The sequence below is a fragment of the Penaeus monodon genome, chromosome 40 (genome assembly GCF_015228065.2).
Source record: "Penaeus monodon isolate SGIC_2016 chromosome 40, NSTDA_Pmon_1, whole genome shotgun sequence".
NCBI lineage: Eukaryota > Metazoa > Arthropoda > Malacostraca > Decapoda > Penaeidae > Penaeus > Penaeus monodon.
The window spans coordinates 23,373,480-23,387,080 of NC_051425.1; the positions used below are offsets into that span (position 1 = coordinate 23,373,480).

Sequence of the window (13,601 nt, forward strand, 5' to 3'; positions counted from 1 at the left end):
TGAATGCGAAAAAAATATAGGAAAAGAATCCATGGCTGCTGAGGGAGAAAAGCATTTACCCTTTCCCGACGGGTGGCATGTACATACATGCCATGGCATGCCTCGACTATCTGCCGGGGGCATGTACGTATGGCTATGCCATGAGTTTTTTTTGTTACAATTATGGCAAAATAATATTTTTTTGCCACTGAAAATGTGATTAAGTAGTTTTTCTCATTTTTCCTATACTATGCATTTCATAAAGGCTTCTTGGGCTTCTGAGGTTAGAGTAAAAAAAATTACGTTGGTAATCGACTACATTGGCCAGAGATATTATATAGTATTCACAAAGTGAGGATGTAAAACCACGTGAAAATACCAATATGTATTTTTGAAAAAAAAAAAAAAAAAAAAAAAAAATCACGTATTTATAAAACACTGAACATAAAAGTATATCTATATGGAAGTGATAATATAAACCGGTTGAAACTAAAGTTACCTTATAAAATAACTTGGGAAAAAAAAAAAAAAAAAAAAAAAAAAAAAAAAAAAAAAAAAAAAAAAAAAAAAAAAAAACGGTTTCAACTCCATGATGCCACCCACTGCTTATTTTATTCAGACTATAGAGTGAATATTGATCAACTATAGAGTCTATATAACAACAAAAATATCCTACAGTCTTGATTTATCAGGAAATATGGCAAATAGAGATCTTGGAAAACAATAATTTTGAAAATACAACATAGGCTCTTAGTATTACTAAGAAAAAGCAAGGGATGCTGGTATTGGGAATGAGCGGTCGCGCATGCTAGGGTGACGATATAAGCCCCTGGCAGCGTCGGGAAAAGGTCAATACAATCCGATGCTGCCTCAAGGATGACCTCTCTTATGAACACAGCCAGCTGCCATGAAAATCATTGCTCACCAAGAAACAAAGACAGAAAAGAGTTATATTTTATAAGAAATATTTGAATTGGGACCTGAAGAAATGGGAGCATGTGTTGTGGACTGATGAGGCAAACTCTACAGTGACTGAAAACAGAGGAGGGAAGGTGTGGTGAGGCCAGGCATTGGATCCATTCTCTTTAAAGTACTTGCAAGTCATGGTCAAATGTCCTGGTTCAGTGATGGTATGGAATGCCTTCAGGTACCATGGAACAGGGAAGCTTGTTGTCCTGCCGAGGAGTGTGACTTTGAGGACTGCTACTTGGAGCTCCTGGCCGAAAACTCTGAGCACTGCTTTGGTCACTGCCAGTCCAATGTGTTCCAACAGGATGGTGCACTAGACCACTTGTCAAAATTAATAATGGACTGGCTCAAATGAGTTGGTGTTGACTAGACCAAAGACTGGCTGGGGAATTCCCCACATCATAACCCCATTGAGAACTGGGGGCTCATAAAGAGGTACCTAAGGGGGAGGGATATCTTGACTGTGAATAGGCTCATGGAGCACCTCCACAACATATGTGGCAAGTTTGAGCCCAGTCTCTCTCAGCTGGTGGAATCTGTCCCAAAATGCATGACAAATTGTGAGAAGTGTAAGGGACTTATGTTGTATGAACATGGATTGTGGGCCAGCACCAATTCTGAAGGTGCTGATTGTACAGTACAATATGTCAAATCATATGTCCATAGATCAAAAGTAGCTTAGGTTTTTTTTCTCTCTCTCTCTCTATCTCTCTCTCTCTCTCTCTCTCTCTCTCTGAAATAGATTTCAGTAATATTTTTCATGAAACAAAAACTGATGTATTTGAAACTGATATAAAAAAAGATTGTGATTTTTTTTTTTTTTTTTTTTTATCTTTATCTTTATCTTTCACAAGAGAGTGTAAAGATATTAGAAAATGGCAAAAAAGAAAAAAAATGCCCATGCAAAAATGCCTATACAGGAAAAGAGATAATAACATAGGAAAGGAGATCCTTGGCATCTTGACACCAATCCTGGATATTAAGTAAGTACTTAAGTAAGCTTAATGCATGGATTTTGGGCCAAGTGCAGGCTGCAAGACACCTGGATTCAATGGGTTAGCAGTAATAAAAACTAATTTTTTGTGTGAAAATTCAAGAAATAGATGAAGCCAGGTAGGCCCAGTTACTAACTTGAAGGTAACTAGTTCATCTATGTGTAAAAACAAACAGCATTCCTGGCACCAGTGGACTAATTCTAGACTTCAGTGCAAAATAAAGCTTACCAATAACAAAGGATAATCCAAACTAAAGACAGCCAACACCTTGTACAAGCAGGCAAGGACACCGGGATACAAGATGCTCCGAAGACCTTCCTTCCATTCCCAGGTGAGGTAACCATACCTGTGTGATGTCAATTAATCAAGTGGTTAGTGAAGATCTGATGGCTGGAAAAAGAAGTATGAAGAAGGAGTACAAAGAATGAAGAAGAATGACAAAGAAGAAGAAAGGAGAGTGAAGAAAAGGAAGGAAGAAATGAGGTAGTAAGTAAAAAGAAGAAAAAGAAGGATTACAAGAAGCAGTAATTATGATGAAGAAGGAGGAGGAGGAGAAGGAAAAACAAAATACATAATAAGAGCATCAACAATAACAACAATAATAATTATAATAATAATATAGTTTCTATTGAAATCATCTTATTGTAAGAACAAAGTATTCAGATTAGAAATTGATTAATTCAGCATTTCAGAAAATATGTGGAATTAAATATTTGCATTACAAATGATTTTTGTGTTCTATGCTATAATGTGCATAATGAATGAAAGATAAGAAAGATGAAAGGCTATATATGAGAAATTCATTAAATGAAAAATTTACAAGGATAATGAAGAAAAGGAGAGAGACAAAAAGGGGGAAAGAACAAGAGGAAGAGGAGGAGATTGGTGGTGGTGGTGAGGAAGGAGGATCAGAAAAAACAAGAGAAAAAACAAAAACAAAAATCTAGAACACAAGAAAAAAGGTGGTGGTGGTGGTGGTGGTGGTGGTGGCAGGAGGAGGAGGACAAGGAAGACGATAGAGGAGGAGGAGGAAGAGGAGGAGGAGGAGGAGGAGGAGGAGGAGGAGGAGGAGGAGGAGGAGGAGGAGGAGGAGGAGGAGAAGAAGAAGAAGAGGGAGGAGGAGGAGATGGAATATGAGAGAAAAAAGGAAGAGGAAGAAAAAAGGGAAGAGGAAGAAGACAAAGGAAGAATAAATAGATAAGTAAAACAAAGGTCAAGAGAATATGAAAATAAGAGAAGAAAAAGAAAAAAAGAAAGAAAGAAAAAGGAAATAAAAGAAAAAGAAAAAGAAAAAAGAAAAAGAAAAAGAAGAAGAAAAAAAATCTTACACTATAATTCACAGGTAAATGTACAAACAAGAATGCATACAGACCCAAAAGCAATATTATGGGCAACCTCTGTAGCCTGCCAGTATTCATCAGCAACAAACCAAGTTTGTACAAGGAAAACGCTTGACAGCCTCACCAACAGGAAGGTCCACAAAGGCCTGGGGATCATTTTTCTAGCCTGTGAACAAGACAAAATAAATGATAATTTTTCAGTTCATATTCATTATATATTAAATCTTTCCATCCTATCCCTCTCTAAAAAATATAAATGATCTTCCTATGCATATTCTCATGCATCATGGCTTTCAAAGGCAGTGTGAATTTCTGCAATACCATTCATAAAAACGTCTTCAAGTGCTTCATCTGCTCATCTGCACACACACACACACACACACACACACACACACACACACACACACACACACACACACACACACACACACACACACACACACACACACACACACACACACACACACACACACACACACACACACATGTATTGTTTTTAATGCCCATTTTATTTTAACTGGCATGAAATGCTAATAAAGTGGGGGGGGGGGTTAGGAGGGCTTGCCCCCCCTGTCTAGTGAATAAATAGAAGGTAGGAAAGGTTAGATCTGGATTTTGGGTTCGCATGATACCCTGGTTTTGGTGGGTGCACCACCCTTGGTAACAAATATCCTTGTTGAGTCTCCTGACAGCTGTATTAGTATTACATTTGGATTTGATCTTACTTGTATATTGGCTTCAATGTTGGTATTCACCACCGACTAGTCCTACAGTAAGTTCTTTCCGGTTTCTTCGGTCTGATGTTGCTTGAAGGGTGGGTTTCCTACTATCACTGTAGCTGTTCTTACATCTTCTGTTATTTAAGGCTTCATTGTCCATTTGTACAGCTGTACCAGGAGTCTTTCCTGTGTTAGGGGTGATTACAGCATCCATATATCCATATCACTACACTTTTATTTGCCTTTGCCAGAATGAAAGTTTGCTCTATGACGGTTCAATTGAATGTCCCTCCTCCTCCTCCTTCTTCTTTTATGGGGTTTTAGACTTTTGAAGTCTATATTCCCTGGATCTGTGCTTCTTCGTTCTTCTTTGTTGATTGGAGCTTTTATATTATATCTATTAGTTTCTATCAGTGTAAGATCTTCTGGTGTCTTAATATGTAGGATTTCTTAGCTGGTGTATGTTCTGCTCCAGTTATTAAAGAGACATATTTGTATTATTTATTTATATATTTTTTTAAAGATTTAAATAATTTTATTCTGTGAGAGTTAAATCTTGGGCACTGGAGTGTTAGGTGTTGTATAATTTCTTGTTCATATTGGCACCATGTTGGATCTGTTTCCATTTTTAGTTTATATAGATGTTGTTTTAGTCTTGTTATACGTATTAAACAAACATCTAGTTTTCTGTTTTTTTATCTTGACCAGTGATTTGGTTTGTTCTTTGATGTAGTAGTTTCCTGTGTTTAATATTTCTGATAGTTTTTCTTCCCATGTTTTTCTGTTTTTGTTTTTTATTTCTTTTATCAGATAGTTAATGTCTCTTGTTATAGCAGTGGGATTTATTAGTTTGTGTGCTTTTTTTGCTGCTTGATCTACTATTTTATTGCCTCTAATGCCTTTATGTGATGGGATCCATTGTAATTTGATATTCTGTTTCTGTTTTGATAATGTGTGTATTGTCTGTTGTATTTCATGGGTGATTTGTTTGTGTTTTTTGAGTTTGTGGTTTACTGTTAACTGTAATGCTGAATGGGAATCTGTGAAGATTACCGCATTTGTTATTTTGAATGTATTCTAAACCTTGTTTTAATGCAAATAACAGTGATATTTGTATTTTTGGTAACGTTCAGATTATTGTGATGTTTGTATCTTGAATATATATTGCTGCTGAAGTTGAATTTGGCTCCTTTATTTTAGAAACATCTGTGAATTTTTGTTGTTGTTCTCTATATGTTATATTTTCTAACATTTGAAACAGTTTTCTTAATTATTTGTTCTGGAAGGTCTTTTGATGTGCTGTTCATAAACTGAGTTTTTACCTATAGAGAGATGTCATACCATGGTGGTACTGGGGTTATATTCTGTATTTTCTTAGTTGTTATATTGATTCTGAATACTTTACAGGTTTCTAGTGCTCTGTAAGTTAATGTTCTTTTGTCTTTTCTTGGATTATATTCTTTGATATTATTTATTGCAATTTGTTTACTTGGTGTGTTATCTGGTTTCTCTAGTATTTTTGCTCACTGTATACGTTCTATTTCTTTTTTTCTTACTTCTATTGGTATATTGTTAGTTAATGCATGAAGGGATACTATTGGGGTGGATCTAAAACATCCTGTTGCTATCCTTAATGCTAAATTTTGTATTGTTTCTATTTTTTTTTAATTCAGTGTTTTTTGCATTTCCATAAATGGCTATTCCATATTCTATTTCAAGTTTGATATATATTTTATAAAAAATTTTAAAGGCAGGGGTTTCGTTATTTGCACCCCTTCTGTATGAGGATAGTTTTTTCATGATATCTATTCTATTTAAGGGTTTTTAAATTTATAAAATTTAAATTTCCTAAAGATGTCATGTTTTTTTGTAAAAAATCCATATTTAATTTTTCATCAGCAATTTTATTTTTTTACATTTCCTGGTAATTTTTAGGTCTGTTATCATTATATTAAATAATATTGGGTTTATAGGGGAGCCCTGAGGTACCCCGCTTGACATTTTACACTTTTTTGAAATTTCTTTACCAATTCTTATTTGAAAAGTTTTTTCTTTAAGAAAATTTTTACAATCCAGTTTAATGAGTTACCAGAAATTCCTAATCTGGGAAATTTTTTTTAAAATTAAAATTTAATGTTTTAGTGCAAATGCTTTTTTTTGGGAATATGAAGCTGCGAATGCATTTTTTTTTCCTAAAATCGTAAGATCTTCATCTACTTTTTATTTATCTCTAGCCACCAATATATTCTCTTTGTTACTATATTTTTGAAAAATTTCCCCAAGTTGTTATTCTACTATAATCTATAAGGTTTAAGGGTTTAAAACAAAAAAATGGCTAGACATTTTAAGGCCCCATGAGCACTATATTAATTTTGGGGGAAGGGTGACTGATTAGGATTGGGTTGTAAGCTGGGAAAAGGGAAATTTGGGTAAAGTAAAAGGGGTTTTAGGGTGGGGTTTTGGTAAGGAGTTAGATTGATAAAGGGAATATGTATTTTTTTTTTAGGAAAGAGAATGGGGTTTTTGGAAGCAAAAAGTGGGGATTCTGAAAGGATGTCTGTTTGGGGTTGGGGGGTTTGGGTAAAGGGGGGGATAGATGGGGGAAAGAAAGAGGTTACGAGTTTTTAAAAAAATGGGCAGGGAAAGAAAGGGAGGTGGGATTGGGGGGTTTGGTGGTGTGTATAGACTTTATGAGATTTAATGAGTTACTTTAAAGGGATTCACTTTGCGTAAGGGGGGGGAGGGGGAAAGGGGAAGGGGGGTGGGGAGGGTTAAGGTGGGCGGGGTTTGGGGTCGGGGGGAGGGGCGTGTTGGGAGGGGGTAGGAGGATAGGGGTTGTGGGGGGGATATCTTAGGGGGAAAGGATGGATTCAGAATTTTTAATTGGAGGGGAAAGGGAAAGCAGGAGTTGAAAGATTTGGAGGCAGGAGTTGTAAGTTTTGGGGGTTTGGGAGTGTCATTTTTCCCATTGTAATCTTGAATTTTTTAAAAAGGGTTTTCTTCTTCTGATTTGGGTTTCGGGGGGGTTTTGGGGGAAAAAAGGTTTTTTGTGAGGGGGGGAAAGAGAGGACGGGCTAACATAGAAGAAAGGAAGGGGGAAAGGGGATTGTGTGGTAGGAAAAGGGAGGGGGGGGTTGGAACGTTTTTTCTTTTGTTACGGGAGTGCGAGGGGGAGAGGGGAAGGTGGGGGAAAATTTAGTGGTAAATTGAAGTATTGTAGTGGGAGATTGGAGTGTTGGATTTAGGATGGCAAAGGTTAAGGGTTTAAAAAGGAAAAACAAGAGAAATGGAAGACATCAAAGGGTCATGAAACCCACATATTTTAATTTTTGGGAAAAGGGGGGTTGATTTAAATGATTATTTGTCTAAGCTGGGCAAAGGAATTGGTGAGTAAAAAAGGGTTGGGGTGGGGTTTTGGGGAAAGGAGTTAGATTAGTGAAGGAATGTATACGTTTGGGGGAAAAAGAGAATAGGTTAGGGAAGCAAAAATTTGGGATTCTGAAAGGATTTTGATAGGTTGGGAGGTGGGGGGGAAGGGGGGAAAGATGGGGGAAAGCGAGGTAGGGTTTTTCAAAACGTGGGCAAAAAATAGGATGTGGGGGATTAAAAGGGGGAACATTACAAAAGGAAAACATAAGGGGGGATCAGATTGTGACATCAATAGGAGTGTTTTAGACGGGTGTCCAAATGGGAAGGGGCGAGAGCAGTCCCCCAACGTCTTTTCCCAAAAGGAAAATGGAGTGCCCAGGAGGAGATTGTTTAGTTTTACAAAATGAAATTTTATTAGGGCGGAGGTTGGGAACCAAAAAGATTGCCATCGATTATACAAAAAAGGGTTTTAAAGGGGTGGGTAATAATCCGTGGTGGGAATGTGAGAAGCGGGGTTTGGTTTTGATGTGGCATAGAGGGTGGCTTGCTATTTGATTGCCGTTCATTGCCGGGGTTTTCCAACAGGCTGGGCACCCAGCAAAATTTGTTGGTTTTAGGCGTGGGACAGGTAGAAAAAACCCCGGTTCTGGATTTTACAAAAAAGGGGGGTTGGGGGTGGTATTGATTTTATGAGATTTAATGAGTTGGGGGGCCCAGAAAAAAATTGTAAAAAAAGAAGGGAAAGTGGGGTTATGTGTTTTGAGCAAAAAGGGGGTGCTTTAAAATTTTTTAGTAAGGAACTGGATTCGGGGGAAAGGGGGAGTATTTGAAAGTCGATTTGGGAAGATTACTGCAAAACCAGCCCCGGAGGGGTTTTGGAGCCATCGGGATATAGGGAAATTTACAGGGGAAAATGAGTGGGGAACATGGTAAAGGGAAAAATGTGTGAGAAGGACAGTGGGGGGGGATTTTTGTTTTTGGGGGGGGGTTGGGGGAAAACAGAAGAGCAAATAGGGGGGGTGAGGTATGACCCCTGGAGGGAGGAAGGGGACAAGAAGGGAGGGGTTGGAGAGGGGGAAAAAAGGGGGGAATGTAGAGGAGGGAATCCATGCGTGTTGAGAAAGGGGTAGGTAATCGTGGGATGAACCCTAAGGTAAGAAGTAGGGGTGTGGGATATTTAGTTTGTGGGGAAAATTGGTGGAATCGAACATAGCATGGGAAAGGGGAGAGAAGGGCACGACGTCGAGATAGAGAGGGTTTCCCGATTCGTGTACAGGCTCTAAAATGGGGAGGAGCAAAAAAGGGCCTGTGCAAAGCAAAGGACCAAGTGATGGATTGTATAAGAGGGCAAGGAGAGAAGTTGGGAAGAGGAGTAGTTTATGGCACCAAAATAAAGAGTGGAGGGGATCAAAGTAACATAAGATGAAGGGAGAGTTTTGCGATTAAACCCCATGATTTTAGGGAAAAGATTTTTTAAGATCGAAAAAGGCGGAGAGCTTTTTTTTTAATGTGTAGAATAGGGGTCTCCCCGGACAGTTTGGAGTAAAAAAAGGGCCCCACCTGGGGAATTTGCCAAAAAAAAACGGCATTTGGAGGGGAGGAATATAAGAAGAGGGGGGGTAGGGGACCAAACGGGGACCCGAGAAAAAAGGGGGAGGAAAAGATTAGGGTAAAAAAAGGGGGAACCCCCATGGTTTGGGCCCAGGAAGATACTGATGAGTTTGCGTTTGAAGAAATTGGTAAAAGGTTGGGGTATGGATGTGCCAGAGGCATAGGGTTAAATCATAAACATATAGGAGGGAGGGGTCCTGGTGGTAAAATGGGGACAATTTTCATTAACAGCAAGAAGGGGAAAAAAGTGGTACTGAGCACACGCCTTGTGGGACACCCTCGATTTGGGGGAAAAAAAAGATTTAGTGGCAGAGGCGGGTTTTGACCTGGAAGGGGCTTGGGAAGGGGGAAGGACTTTTTGAAGAACCCCTGTTTCCCGTTGTAGAGAGGACAATTGTTTGGGGGGATAGGTACCGCCCTGTCGTATCATATGCTTTTTCTAGATTAAAAAAAAAAAGCTTGGGACGGATTTATGGCGGGGAAAAAGAGATGTAAATATGTTCAAAATGAGCCCAAGGGGGTCAGCTGTGTTCTGGCACGGCCCCCCCCCCCCAAACCAATTGGGAAAAGGAAAAGAGAAGGTTGTGAGATTCAAGAACCAAAAAAAACGGAAGTTTTACCATTCGCCCCTAAGAGGGGTTTTCACAAGGGGAGTAGTTAGTGGAATGGGGGGATAGTCTTGAGGAAAAATAACCCCATTTTTTGGGTTTCAGGAAGGGAAGGAAAAAAGAGCTTCCCCCAATTAGAAAGGGGAAAATTTCCCGATGTTTCCCAAAAGTGGTTGTAAAATTTTTTTTAGGAAGGTTTAAAGGGGGGAAAATGGGAGTTGCCCCCAGATACGGTAGTGAATACCTTTAGGGCCTTCATGAGTTTACGGCATGATTGTGGGCAGCAATGAGTTAAAAGGAAGAAAAGGGGCATTATAGGAAACAAGGGGGATGGGGTGAAGGGAATGGGGGGGAAAGTTTTCTGGGGTTTTTAATAGAAGAGAAGTGTGAAGATAGGTGAGAACCCCTACGACCGGGGTGAAAAAATCACCCCGTTTATTAGGAAATTTGGGGGGATCCCGAAATGAGGGTTTTTTCCGAATAGGAGGACAGGGGCAGGATGGGGGGGGGGTTTTGCCTGATAAATTTATGGATTCGGGGCCAAAAAATTTGGGATAGAGGGAGAGGATGTAATTGATGAAACATAATTTTTGCCCCTATTTTTTTTTTCTATTGGGTTGTAAAAAAGGGGAAGGCCGATGCTCTTTTAAAGGAGATAAGGGCTTTATAGTTGATTTTGGAAATACCTCTCTTGTTTGGGTTAAAATGTTCCGGCTGCCGTTTTTAAACGAAGGGCTTTAGTGCAATCAGAATTCCCCCCATGGAAAACATTGGGGTATATGGGCTTGAAAGGGTTTGAGGGGTAGCTGTATGAAACTCTTAAAACTTATTTGTTTAAACTGTAAACATTTTTGAAATGGCATGAGGGAGGGTGGAGGGGTTTAAAAGCAGAGAGTGAAGGGAAAAATAGCCAGGCAGTTTCAAAACACCCGCGTGGGGAGTTAGGGAGTGGTTAGGGAAAATAGGGGGAAAAGGGGAAAATGGAAAATGGTCACTATAGGGGAAAAATGGCTAAGGGCTGACCAGTGGGGAAAACTAAATGAAGAGGGAAAGGGGGGATTTGAGCGAGGTCAAGCATGAAAAAAAATTGCGGGTGTGATCAAAGTGTGTGGGGTGATCTGAATTTGTATAGTAAGGCAGCTGGTTGGGGGAGGAAACGCTCTGAGACGGCCTCGGGAAATTTGTGATAGAATCCCCCCATAGGGGGTGTGGCGGGGAGTTAAAATCACCAACTAGGGGGAAAGGTGGTTGAAATTTGGGGAAAATTTGATTTTTTTTAAAAACAACAAAGTCAATGGGGGGGATGGGGGGAAGTAGAGATATCATGTGAAACCAAGATGAAGGAAGATACGGAAACTGGAAGGGCCCTTGGTTTTAAAGGGGGGTGTGACAATGGTGTTTTCTGATTTATAAGTATGGATGGGGCATAAAGGGAAGGGGGGGATGAGGGGCAAATGATAATTGGGGATTGGGATTTGGGGGATGTGTTGAAAGGGGGCTCCCTTTAAGGGATACAATAGATGGGGCTATAAGAGGAAAGGGTATGACGAAAGGGCAGGTCGTGGGAGGGAAAAAACCCCGAATATTCCAAGAAAAAAAAAGTTATTTCTTTTCCCGATTTTGAGGGGGGAAGCAGCTGAGGGGGGAAAAGGACTGAGAGGTCTGAGAAGGGAGAGGTGTGGGAGTTGGGTTCTTTTTAGGAGGGGGATTAGGAGATGGAGGGTCTGAGGGAAAGGGGTACTTGTGACATAAGGGGTTCACGTGGGGGTATCCAGGAGGGAGTGGGAAAGGGTAGAGGGGGTGGTGGGAGGGATAAAAGTGGGCGGGGTTGGGGTCGGGGGGGGGGGGTTGGTTTGGGGGGGTAGGAGGATTGGGTTGGGAGGGGGGGTATGTTTGGGGGATGTGGTATCAGCGGGTTTTTGGAGTGTGGAAGGAGCCCGGAAATTGTAAAGGGTTTGGGGTTGAGTGCAGTTTTTTTTTTTGGTAATCTTTAAATTTTTTAATGGGTTTTTTTAAGGAAATTGGGTTTGGGAAATTTTGGGGGGTTAAAGGGTTTTGGTGAGGGGGGGAAGAAGGACTGGGGTCCAAGCAAAGGAGTAAAGGAAGGGGAGGGATTGTGTGGGGAGGGGGGAAAAGGGGGGGGGAAAAGTTTGTTTTGGGGTTTACGGGTTAGTGCGAAAGGGGGGAGAAAGGGGGAAGGGGTTTGGGGGTTTTGGGGGGTGAAAGGGAAAAAACTGTAGTAGAAAATTGGAAATTTTTTGGGGATTGGATGGCAAAAAGAGTTTGACTGGGGAAGGGAGGGGTTTGAAGAGGGGGGTTGGGGTAGGGGGGGTGGGTTTAGGAAATTTTGGGAGAATGAGCAGTTTAAGGGGGGTAAGGGGTAAGAGAGAAACCCCGTCGCCCTGCTTTTGTCTGGCTTCACGTAGTGGAGTTCCCAAATTTTAATCTGAGAGTTTCTACCTCAGATCAAATTTGGAGGTGGGGGGAAACCTTTTAAAATACAATTTTGGGGGCCGGGCCCCAGTTGGGACATGTGCGTGATTTTGCAGGGGGGGAAATTAGAAACGGGGTATGGCCAGGTTGGGGAAAATGTGGGCATTCCCGGCTGTGGGAAAGGGAATGTTTGGCCGGGTTTTCCTAGACGCCCACAATTTGGGATGACGGGAGGAGGTTGGTAAGGACGAACCCGGGAGGGGTTTTTCCTCCTATATAGACTTTAAAAGGGAAGGTAAGTCTACGGAAGGGAATTTTTTTTATTTTTTTGGGGGGGTTTCTTTCGTTACCTTGGGGGGGAAGGGAAATAGCATTGTATGAGTTGCCCCATCGGGCTTGAGACAGGCAAAATAGGTCTTCTCCAAAATTTGAACCCGCGGGGCCTAGATTGGGCAATTTGTGGGGAAAATTGAAACTGTTTGGGTTTCAAGTATTGAGGGTGGATGGGGTTTTGCAAAGGGTGGGTTACCAAAAATGTCTGTTTGTTTTGTTTTAAAGCTTAGCTTGGTTTTTGGAGTTACTGTGGGCTAAGGGGGGAGCGGGGCGGGTTTGGCTACGGAAAGAGACTTTTCCCCCCACGTTTTTGGGGGACATTTTTGGAAGAAGGGAAAGGGGGTTGTCAGGTAGGGGGCTGTGGGGGGGGATCACGAAAAAAACCCGGGATTGGCTGGTGAAGGGGGGTTTTTCCAATATTTTTGTAGGGATTTGGGGGAGTTTGAAGGGCGGGTGGGTGACATGGAGTAGTGTTGAAGGAGGTAGTGTTATGGGGAGGTGGGCAAAAAGGCTGTAAGGTATTAATAAGGGGGATGGGGGGGGTATGTTTGGGGGTTGTGGGGGTAGAGGTGATGAAATTTAGCGTGTGGGAGAGTGGAAAGTTCCTTAAGGGTTGGTTGGGGGGCTACTGTACTAGTAGGCATTGATGAGGGGGTAGTTGTTGCAGTGTTCGGAGCCCTGGTAAAAAGGGGAAACCTGGGGGCAGGGAATCGGGGGGGTTTTCATCGTTGGGGGTATTTTATTAAAAGGGGAAGCCCCATTGCCCCAATAGTGGAGAAAATTTTTATTATGGCCATGGTAAGCCTGGATTTGTTGGGGATAAAAAAAGGGCCACCCCTAAAGGGGCCCCTTGAGGGTAAGGGTAGATAAAAATCAGGGGAAAAACCGTGCCCAAAGGCTCCCTTTAGGGGTTCAGGACTGGCCCCAAAATCAGCCTTTTTCCTTTTAGCACGGGTCTCACACCTTTTGGGGGTGGATAGCGAAGGGTTTTTTGAAGGGGCAGAAACGAAAAGTGGGAAGGGGGAAAAAAAGGGGCATGCAAAATTAGTTTAGTCGAGGGCTGAGTCCCCAAAGGGTTGGGGGGGTTCCCCCTCATTTGGGGCCCAAACTCCGCCCCTAAGCCCCCCCCCCGGGCAACAACGGGCAAAAGGGGTTGGGGGGGGATAAATCTATAAAGGGGGGTCTCTGATGGGTTTTTTCCAAGGGTTTTTTTACTAGGTTTATTATGACGTTTTTGGGTCTTGG

The 13,601-nt window shown here is 41.4% G+C and overlaps 1 protein-coding gene across 1 annotated transcript in view; it reads right to left on the bottom strand.

Moving 5' to 3' along the window:
• Positions 1 to 5,724, bottom strand: part of LOC119597895 (GPI mannosyltransferase 3-like) — an 11,901-nt gene extending 6,177 nt beyond the window's left edge. The window contains exons 1-3 of the mRNA XM_037947561.1: positions 4,009 to 5,724; positions 3,316 to 3,449; positions 2,172 to 2,289 (exon numbers count right to left, since the gene is read on the bottom strand). Coding sequence (XP_037803489.1) covers positions 2,172 to 2,289; positions 3,316 to 3,440 — 243 coding nt within the window. The 5' untranslated portion in view covers positions 3,441 to 3,449; positions 4,009 to 5,724. The remainder of the gene's footprint in view (positions 1 to 2,171; positions 2,290 to 3,315; positions 3,450 to 4,008) is intronic.
• Between the last annotated feature and the right edge of the window lie 7,877 nt (positions 5,725 to 13,601).